Source organism: Buceros rhinoceros, unplaced genomic scaffold (assembly GCF_000710305.1).
Source record: "Buceros rhinoceros silvestris isolate BGI_N320 unplaced genomic scaffold, ASM71030v1 scaffold20181, whole genome shotgun sequence".
NCBI classification, from domain to species: domain Eukaryota; kingdom Metazoa; phylum Chordata; class Aves; order Bucerotiformes; family Bucerotidae; genus Buceros; species Buceros rhinoceros.
In genome coordinates, this window is record NW_010396193.1 from 1 (window position 1) to 10,572 (window position 10,572).

General features: G+C 43.3%; 1 protein-coding gene across 1 annotated transcript; it reads left to right on the forward strand.

Moving 5' to 3' along the window:
- The first annotated feature begins 270 nt into the window (after positions 1–270).
- SIX4 (SIX homeobox 4) lies at positions 271–4,396 on the forward strand. Its single transcript, XM_010145839.1, has 2 exons — positions 271–991; positions 3,600–4,396. Exons 1-2 carry the CDS (start codon positions 271–273, stop codon positions 4,394–4,396), a joined length of 1,518 nt encoding a protein of 505 aa, XP_010144141.1.
- Positions 4,397–10,572: the final 6,176 nt, after the last annotated feature.

The window sequence follows — 10,572 nt, forward strand, 5'->3', positions numbered from 1 at the left end:
GGAGGGGGGCCCAGGCAGCCCCCTTCAGTTACCGGGGTCGGATGAGGGGCGTTATTTACAAGTCCGTACCCAGTCTGTAAAGTTTTTCCTCGGCGAGCGTTTGGTTTGATGTGTCCTTATTCTAAGAAGCCTGCCCCTTGACTTGAAATTCGTTTAAAGTGCCTTGTAAAGGCAAAATAATAAAAAAAAAAAATAGTTGGGAAAACTCTCACAAACTGTATCAAAGCAAGGAGTCCCCCTTGGTGCAGAGCTCGCTGGCTCGCCACGGTAATGCAATGTCATTTCTCTGCCTTTTCCCATAGTGAATCAGATGGCAACCCTAGCACAGAAGATGAATCCAGTAAGGGGCAAGAGGATCTATCTCCCCATCCACTCTCCAGCTCAACCGACGGCGTTACCAGCCTCAGCCTTCCTGGCCACACGGAGCCCGTCTACATGCAGCAGCTCGGAAACACTAAAATAGCTTTGAGCTCATCTGGTGTCCTGTTGAATGGAAACCTCGTGCCTGCCAGTACCTCTCCTGTCTTTCTCAATGGTGGCTCTTTTCTTCAGGGACCCAACGGTGTCATTCTTAATGGACTCAGCGTGGGGGCTTCACAGACAGTTACTTTAAATTCTCCCAAAACCACATCAAGCATTGTGAGCAACGGGGTGTCCATTACTGACATACTGTCGTCTTCATCAGAAGATGCTAAGGACTTCAAACTTCTTCAGGCTTCAGTCCCCAACACCACAGCAGCCACCTTCAGCCCCAGCAACATCCCGGTCTCATTCCCCGGCTTGATACCAAGCTCAGAGGTTAAAAGGGAAGGTGTACAAACTGCTGCTTCCCAAGATGGAGGCTCTGTAGTTACTTTTACTGCTCCTGTCCAAATAAACCAGTATAACATTGTCCAGATCCCCAATTCAGGAACAAATGGCCAGCTGCTGAACGGAAGCATCGGTTTTTCTTCTCTGCAGCTGCCTCCCGTTTCTGTGGCAGCTTCACAAGGTAAAAGTTTTGTCTCTTACAGTAAGAGGTATGAGAAAAAGTTGAAATTAGGTACACTTGGCATTTGAGATGCTGGGGTCCTTTTCCTCCAAGGTACCAGGATTGTTTCTCAGCCATGGCCACGCGCAGTTCATCAAATAATATTTTTGTCTTCCTTTGTAGTGGGTTATGCTTGTGAGCCATATTGCGTGAGGCTGAGCTCCACTACTAAGAGCAGAGAAGGAGGTCTGGTATTTTACGCCTCTTTCATCTCATGCTGTTCTCGGAAGCCTGCGATACCAGCCTTCACAAACATCTGCAAATTTTACACGTTTCAGTAGTTCAAAATATTCCCCATTTGCCATTGAATTCTTTTAATGAGAAGGTTCACAAAAATGAAAATTGTGGCAGCTGGAAATTGTTACTGTGGTTGTTCTTGTGGTGCTTGTTTTGTTTTTTTTAACCAAAGCATTTAATAAAAATAAAATTTAACTTACTATAGGCGCAAGAAGACCAAGCAGTTACACTCGTACATTTTCTGTCCTGTAGTTAAGAAAGATTAAACTGCAAGGAAACAATAGAAGTAGGAAATAGCTCGTAGATATAAAATGCGAGGGTATTTTGATAAAACTGCCCTGAGTCCAAGGGAAATATGTCATCGCAGGTTCACATGCCAAGTGTGCAGGCTCCTCCCCAAGTTTGCTTTAGAGATTGCCTTAACATACCATAGACGGAAACTTGGGGCTGGCCAGGGAGAATCCCAGGGAGCACATGCCTAGGTCTGGATCCTGGTGTGGAAGCAGGTCAGTTACGAAGCACAGCTGACCACCTTCGCTGCTCCTTAGCTGCTCTGTCTTTGGTTATGAAAACGGTTCACCTGGAATGAATCTCTAGTTTCAGGAGCTGAGAGTACTATAGTGAAAATCAAACTCTGCTCCTTAGCCTGAATGAAGTGTGTACAGGCTGTGAGTTGTTCTTGCCGTAATACAGGGAGGAAGATGAAGTTGTACAAACACATTTTAGATGGGTGCGCAATTATAAGTTCCTAAAATGTGGCACTTGCAGTCACTGAGTTATTGGCATGTGGTTTAACCAAGAAGAAAAAGAGCGGACGTGTAGTTTGAACACCACCTGTAATTACAAAAGCCATTTAATGCACATGCTCCAAGGCATAAACTGACAGCCAGCAGGGGTGAGAAAGAAAGTTCTGTCCCTGAAGTCGTGTGGGACTACAAGAAGAAAAAGAGCGGACGTGTAGTTTGAACACCACCTGTAATTACAAAAGCCATTTAATGCACATGCTCCAAGGCATAAACTGACAGCCAGCAGGGGTGAGAAAGAAAGTTCTGTCCCTGAAGTCGTGTGGGACTATTGTAATTGTATTTGAAAGTACTCAGATGCACAATAAGCTCTTCTCTGACCATTTTCCCCATTGTTAAAAATACCAATTCCCCCTGGAGAGTGGTCTGGTGCAGAGAAAAGTCAAGATCTGTATTTGCTGCTTTGATTTTTTTTTTTTTTTCATTTTGTTTTTCTAAACACAAGGCGGGTGGATAGCTGGCTGCCTGCTCCAAGCGAAGTGTGCTCAGGCTATTTTAAGTAAGCTACAGTAAATGATATCTTATTGCTGGGTAACTTCAAGTTGCCTCGCTTTAGTCTTCAAGTTTACGCATATGAATTAGCATCTTCTAAAAAATCATCAACTAACAGAAGTTAATAGGGAGAATTTAATCTTCAGTGAAGTGAGAAATTCGTCTTCAGTGCTGTTCCAAAAAATTCAGGTGTCTCCCACTGTAGCTTCTTAAAACTATAGTTCAAGTGCTTTTAAGAGAGAGGTGTTTGCAGGGGGACCCCATCCTGAGAGTCAGGATGTCTTATTTTAGCAGTGATCATAATGACAACTTGCATGGCATGTCCAGTAAAGGCAGCTGCAGGTCACCTCTGGCCACCTCTTCTCGCTTTGGCTAGCCACCACATCACATGAGTAGTACCATGGCTGTCAGCGATGATAGGCAGTTGCTGGGTGACTTTACATGGCCTGATGGCTGTGGTGGGGCTCGGCTTTTAGACAGACGAGATAAAGCAAGGCGAAAGGCAATAAATGCATCCGAGAGCTTGACAGACTGCCCAGTTAATCCGATGGAGTTACTGGGGTTTGGTCTTTTCTCTGCAGGTGGACTCAGGTGGGTTCTGCCCAGCAGTAGTGGATTTCATGTGACATGTCTCCAGTTCCCACACACAAGCTGTAGTCTGTCACCGAACTATCTTTAATAGCTTTTCATGCTTCTATTCTTAGAAATCGAGTGGTGGCAACTAGTGAAGGCCAAAGCACGTTCATTTTAATCACATGGCTGGGGACTGTTTGCCCCTTAAGGACAGTCTGAAAGATACCTAATATATCAGAACCTTTTCTTTTTTCTTTCTGGAAGCAGTTTCTATCAGTGGCTTTTATTTCTTCATACCAAATCTCCTCTCACCTGTTAAAAACAAAACTTCTGTGTGTTGCATGAAATACTAGCATATGTGTATGCTGCAGATGTAAGAAAGACCAAAGCGTCTTAACGAAGTGCCTGCACAACTCTCTGCCAACTGTAATCTGCTTTCCTTTCTCTTGCTTCCCTTCCTCTAGGTAATGTTTCAGTAAATCCCAGCACATCTGATGGAGAAACTTTTACGACTGAATCTTCAACAGTGCAGCAAGGAAAGGTTTTCTTCAGCCCCCTGGCTCCGAGTGCAGTCGTTTATACGGTTCCCAATTCAGGCCAGGCAGTAGGCTCTGTCAAGCAAGAAGGACTGGAAAGAAGCCTTGTGTTTTCTCAGTTGATGCCAGTCAGTCAGAACACGCAACTAAATGTAAACATGTCTTCTGAAAATATATCCAGCGGAGGACTCCAGTCCCTGGCGTCCTCGTTAGTGAATGTAACGCCCTCACATAATTTTTCCCTTGCACCACCAACTCTTTTAAATGCTGCAGAACTGAGCTCTGGTATCTCGGAGAACCAGTCCATGTCATCACCCATCACCAGTACCTCTACCGTGATATCTATCAGCAACGCTAACTATGCAACCCTTCAGAACTGTTCCCTCATTACCAGTCAAGATCTGTTGTCCATTTCTACAGCACAGCCCGTGCTTGGAGAAATAGTTTCTACAAGCGGAGAGCGTGTCAGCCACTCCTCTGCACCAGTGCATCAAGATTTTGTCAGAGAGCACAGGTTAGTTCTGCAAGCCGTACCTGACGTCAAAGAGAATTTCTTACCGAATTCTGAGAGTAAGTCAACTGGCAATTTAATGATGCTGGATTCAAAATCCAAGTATGTTATGAGTAACATGGTTGACACGGTTTGTGAAGAACTAGAAACGGACAAAAAAGAACTTGCCAAACTGCAGACAGTTCAGATGGATGAAGATATGCAAGACTTGTAACTTTTTTTTTCTTCCTTTCTGTTTTAATATATGAGTCTCCTGTTGAGGCCCTAACAAGCACCAAGTGGGTTTGATTGGTTGGTTGGTTTTTTGTGGGGGTTTCTTTTGGTTGTTTTTTTTTCATTTAAAGAAAGTAGAAGAACATTTAAGTGGTCTGAATTGATGTACAGAGGAATCTGCAGCGATGGAATTAGCTCGCCACACTTGGTTTGCATGCAGTGTTCTCTTTTAAGCAGATTAAAGGAGAAAGGAAACGCCAGGGCAAGTACCGAGCGAATGCATACAGGTTTGACTAAGAGTTACTACCCTGAGAATTTAACTAGACTCTCCATAGTACAACATACTCTCAACAGTAAGTATACACTCCTAACTCTAGATAGAAAACAAGAATGTCGCTCTGAAAAGGTAGAAACAATGCAGTCAATCTTTGCTGTTTACTTCTAGTCCGTGGGCATTGAGAATTTTTAAGGAACTCTAGACGATACCTCACCGACTACTTTTCAGTTGTTTGAGGTTAAGAAATGAAACAAAATCCCAAATAATACTGTTACTGGTGTGTTTGGTTTTTTTCCAGCAGACTTGCATTCAAACCAAGAATCTCACATCAAACAGTTACAGGTTTCTAAATGCTACAGCTAGCATTTTGTCAGTGCACCAGAAAAAGCATCATTTGAAACTCTAATTATGCAACTCGGAAGCTTTTTCTCCAGTATGAATGTAAATATTGTTTCAGTTCTTTTAAAGGAGACTTTTTAAAATTAGTACAATGGATTTTATTTATGGTTTATGTTCCCTTTCACCTTAGACACAGTGCATTGAAAAGGAAAATGTTTTCTGGCTGTTTAATTTATTTTTATTGTTTGAGCAGGAAGTAAACGTAGTTATTTCTGACAAGGTTTTACTTTTTTGTAGTTTTTCAAGCAATAGACTGTAAAATTAAAATGTTAATCACACTGAATCTAGAAAATGAACTCCCAGTCTCACAAACCAGGAGGTCCCTGTCTCTACCCGCTCTGTCTTTGTGTTCAGGGGTTTATTTTTTGTTTGTTTTGTTAGTAATTTGCAAATTAGTTGAACTTTTTTGTGTATTTTTTACAGAATTCCATGTGCCTTTCTTCCTAGTGGCCTTATCTTTGTTACTAAAGCACAGTGGCAGGAGGAATAAAAACACTGATTTGCAAATATCCGTCCTCAGGGCCAAATCCTGATGCCTTACTTCTGCAAGTAGACCCGATGGCTTCAGTGCCCCTGCTTGCATGAGTAAGAAGACTGTTAAGTCTGTCGGTCATCGTGGGCGACATTTACTAGCGGTGCAGAGAGCCAAAGATAGGTCCTTCCACACCACATCAGCAAGGCAGGAGGAGACCAGAGAGGGACCATGGGCAAAGCCCTTGTGCTGAGGGAAAGGTCTTGGCTCCAGCCTCGGGCAGATGAGCAGGAAAGGTTGGTTGGGCAAGCCAGGGAAGGGAGCCCCATGTTTACATGGACCCACTGGCCAAATAGCCCATGTGGGAGGGCTTCAGCTGCTGTTCAAGCAAGCAGGCCCCCATCCAGGAGGACACTTAAACGTTTATTTATATATCCTTACAGAATAAGCAGCGTGGGGGCTGGTGGTGGGAACTGCAGCTGCCCGACGAGTTGTGGGAGCAGCCGTGGTCTCTGCCTGTCTGAGGATGGATCTCCTCTCCCCTCGCCCCTTTGCGCTGTGCCAGGAACAGCAGAAGCAGGCAGGCTCTGGGCAGGTAGAACAGATCTTACTTTTCTTCCAGAGGAGCTTCTGTAGCATGGAAAAGCATATCCTTAAGCTTTAAAACAAAAATAAGAATGCAGATGCGTAAAAATGACATGCTGTTAATCTTTGGGGTTTTGTTATTTTTTATTCTAATGTGAATACATACAGTAACTAAAGCATGTGTTCGTCCTCATCAGGGGCCTGGTCCGAAGCCTTTGGAAGGCAATGGGAAATGTTTTCGTAAACTTCTGTGGGCTCCAAAGCAGGGTCAGGACAAAACAAGATCGCTTGTACAGGACAAAAAACAGGAAGGAGAAGAGAATAGAAGTAGCACATCGCAGATTGTTTCTGTTAGCTGGTTCTGTGGAAAGCCCTTGAGGAATGCAGGTTTTCTCTGTGCACCGAGAGCATGGCATAGGCATCCTCGCTATTGTTTTGCACTATATTGAATACAGCGTGTTTTGCAAAGTATTTTGTGGAGCCTCAAGGCTGAGCTCTCTTGGTAAGCACTGGAGTCCACGCTGTGACCCAGGGTGTGTTAGAGCTGCAGGGAAAAGTGCAGGGAAAGGTAAGAGCAAGTGCGCAAGGCGTGCGCTTTGCAGCTGTACCGAGTCTCTAATGCTCTGCCGACAGAAGCAGCCTGTAAGCAGTTGGCTGTCCCCACGTGCTCCCAAGCAAAAAGGGTGTTTAAGGCAAGTGCTTTAAAGTGGAGATTATCACAAGCAGAACATGGAGCTATATGTTCCCCTGGCACAACTTCCTTTGACGTTCAGGGGGTCTTCGCGCGAGCGGGGAATCGGATAGTCTAGAGTTCTTCTGCCTGCTCTGCTTGTTTATCCGTTTGCTGGGCTCCAGCATGAGCAATCTGCTTCCCTCCTCTTCTTCACCCATAAAACCAAGATGATGATGACGATAACAGTAGCTTTGCATGAATTTGTTCAACTTTTGGAAAATTAGAAGGACCCTGTATCATTGTCAGATTAATGGAGAACATGTGTATGTCTCTGAAGGAGTTGTTTGGGGCTTTACATTTCGTCTGTGAGGCTCAGACTATATTTGGAGGCAAACTAGAGAGTATTTCAGGGCCCTCTCAGTTGTTGATGCGATCAGGTCTCATAACTTAGAAGAATGTGGTGTTACACCAGTACCTGTTACTTTTTTGTTATATTATTTTTCCTCCTTTGCATTTGTGGTGTTACTGAGGCTCTGAATTCCATGGTTTTGTAGCACAGTTGATGTGAAAACTCTGTATGTTGTCACAGTGGCGCCTATCTTGGAGTGTCTGGTACTTCTAATAGGAGACCTCCCACTCTGCAGTGGGAACAGAGGATGTACATAAAAGCAGTGGTTTGGGACAAAGTAAGATTAATCTATTCTAGTCTTCCAGATATCAAGTAACTTATTTTATTATTATGTTTTACTCTTTCTTTCTCCCATTGAAAATAAGTGTCATTCCCTCCAGATAACGTAGTTATAACCTCGTGTTTTCTGCAGGTACATATGCACAATATAAAGACTCATTGCACGGTACAATGTTTTTTAAATAGATATTTAAATAGTAGATTTACTCCTACTGTAAAATAAGGGTCATTTTTTTATTACATGGCCCTCAAGCAAGCAGGCTGACTGCTCTAAATAGACAGTACACAATGTCCCAAAAAGCGTCTGGGGCCGGATCTTCGGCTGCTGTGTAGAAGGCATTGCTCCACTGATTCCCAAACTGAGGATCTGACACGGCGGTCAGGGGATGTGGATGCTCATGTCCCACACACGTGAATGGCAGTGAGTGTCCAAGCCCCACAGACAGTCTTTATTATCACATTCTCTTGTTGAAATGGAAGGCATGTCTATCTGGCATATGCATTCCTTCTCCCTCCCTCTCTGTTGTGGATGAGAATAAAGAATCATTTCAACTTCACAGATGTTTGTAACACGTAAGTCCACTGGAAATCTTACAGGAAACATTGCCAAATTCTACTACTTTTCTGGTCCCAGACTCAGCTTTGAAAAATACGCTTAAAGTTTAAGCAATTCCTACAAGGCATGGTGTTAAAAAAGCCTTTGTTCTTTACTACTTTTTAATTACAGCTGCCTCTGTTTCGCCCAGAGCTCTGTAGAGAACCATAAATACACTAAACTGAACGCTCTGTCTGGACTATGCAGCATTATTCCTGTGGTCTTACCTGAAAGGACATTTCCACCACATAAATGACAGACATCTATCGGCCAGGTCCTTGGCTGGGCTGGACTAGCACAGTTCCATTGACTTCAGTGTCCTTTCCCACCAGCCGAGAATATGGTCCATTCATTTCACTGGCGTTGGGTCAGGAACGGATTTGGCCCAGTATAGGGTGGGGTGTACAAGGCTGACACTCAGGCAGTGAGAACGGAACGGTCACAGTCTATCGAAGCATATACCTCTTCCCATTTACTGCTTTACCCTACCTGTGGATTCAGGAAGACGCGTTCAAAGAGCTGCTTTACCCAAAAGTAAGGCTGGGACGGTCTTTTTCGAAATTAATCACAATAATGGACAGATTCTGACTTCAAGTCCTGCAAAGTCACCTCAGTAATTATTTTCAGTTAAATTAAACAGCAGAATTTGGCCCCGGGTGCACGGGAACTTTTCTCGTACGTAGATTTCTAGTGCCTGTGCACTTTTGGTAGCAAGGGCAGATCAACAACCAAGAGGGTGCATCCCTCGAGTTTCTTAGGAAATATGCGTGCAGGACTCCTGGGGGCATGAATTACCTAGTGCTTGTGGTTGAGAAGCTTCTCAAATCGTAAAAAGAATAGTAATTTTATAACTCTGGAAACAAAAGTAATGACATTTTACAGGCAAGGAGACCTGAAGTCTTCCTGTATCTTCTAGCAGTTACTATCTTGAAGGATATTTTATACCTTACTTGTATGTTTCATATAATTTAAAACTAGCTTGTTAAACTTCTGAACTCAAGGAGGGGGTGAATCTTCTGACCTTCAGGATTCACATTCAGAGGATGTTTGTTCTTTTGCTGCATGTACTGTTTGTCCAGAACTAACCAGTTATTTCTGCGTAGGGGTTTATTGTGCCTTACAACAAATACGGAACTTAAGCAGAATGTACGCATTAGAGGAGGGAATAATCAGAGGACTTTACTGCACTGTTAGGTGATGCCGCCCCGGAGTGTATCATCAAACGTATCTGTGCTTAATTACCCAACCAAAGAGATCTAAAGTATGTATGTTTGTTGTACTGTAATAGGGGTTTGTGCCTGGACAATTAAGTGTTTTATTTGTATTCTGAGATGATGTGAACTTATTTTTCTAAACACTATACTGAATAAACTTTATATTTATACACATCTTGTGTAAATATTTCTATTTGGATATAATGTGAGGGCTTGAAGTTTTGTGGTGGAAAAGCAATCTAAAGTAGAAACTCGGCTTTTAATGACTGGTTTTGAAGGTGATCACCAGGGAATCGATCTAAAGCCTACAGCTAGAGTGAGACTTTCTGTTGGCTTGTGGGTTTTGTCAGACCCTACCTTTGCTTCTGAAATACTAAATTAAAAACCATAAATCTTCTGTTTCATAGTGAACTTGGCTATTAAATCGGTGTCTCAAACCAAATTTATACCGTAATTAGATAGATACTATTGAAATATATTTCCACCTACTAGTCAGAACTAGTCAGTATTTACTCACGGCTCCAGGACGATTTCTATGTCAGGGTTTCTTTTTGGGTAGGGAAATTCCTATGTGCTAGATTTGTCTGTGTGTGTGTATTAAATTTTTTTCTTTAAAATATCGCACTTGGTATCCGACCTGGTTTTGGCAGACTTTTGAGAACAGCCTGAAGTTTATGTTCCCTTGATATTAAAGGATTTAAACACATGACCTTATTACTTCAGATCTGTGCTCAACGTACCAGGATTGCCTAGTTACGGTTTTGATGCCAAAATTAATGTCAGTAAGTTCAAGGAGACTAACTTGTGCAGGTGAAACAGTTTCCCTCACTGAAGCTGTATGTGCATTAGAGATATTTAACAGCCTGCAGAGGCCAGCAGGAGAACACCCTTTCACCCTTTAAATTGTTTAGGCCACAGGAAGCAAGATTGAGGTCTGTTAGGTGATTTTTTGAATTAGTCAGATCCAGTTGTATATACTTACTCTATTTTTAATGACTAAGGTGTTACCTTTCCTTCCCGTTATTCACCTTTCCTCCATCTTTCCCTTTTACCGCAGCCACGTCTGCTCACTCCACGCACTGCTGCTGACAGCAGTCCCAGTGGCAAGGTGCAGCCAGCTGCCTCCTGGCCCTGGGAGCATCTCTCCCTGCGCTGCCTGGGGTGACCAACCTCACACTCTGCAGCTGCCAAAGTAAATCCAGTTACCCAGGAGCAGCCTAAGGTAGAGAGAGACAATTGCCTTGTTGCCCAACTCCTTTTCCTTCCCTGAAGCA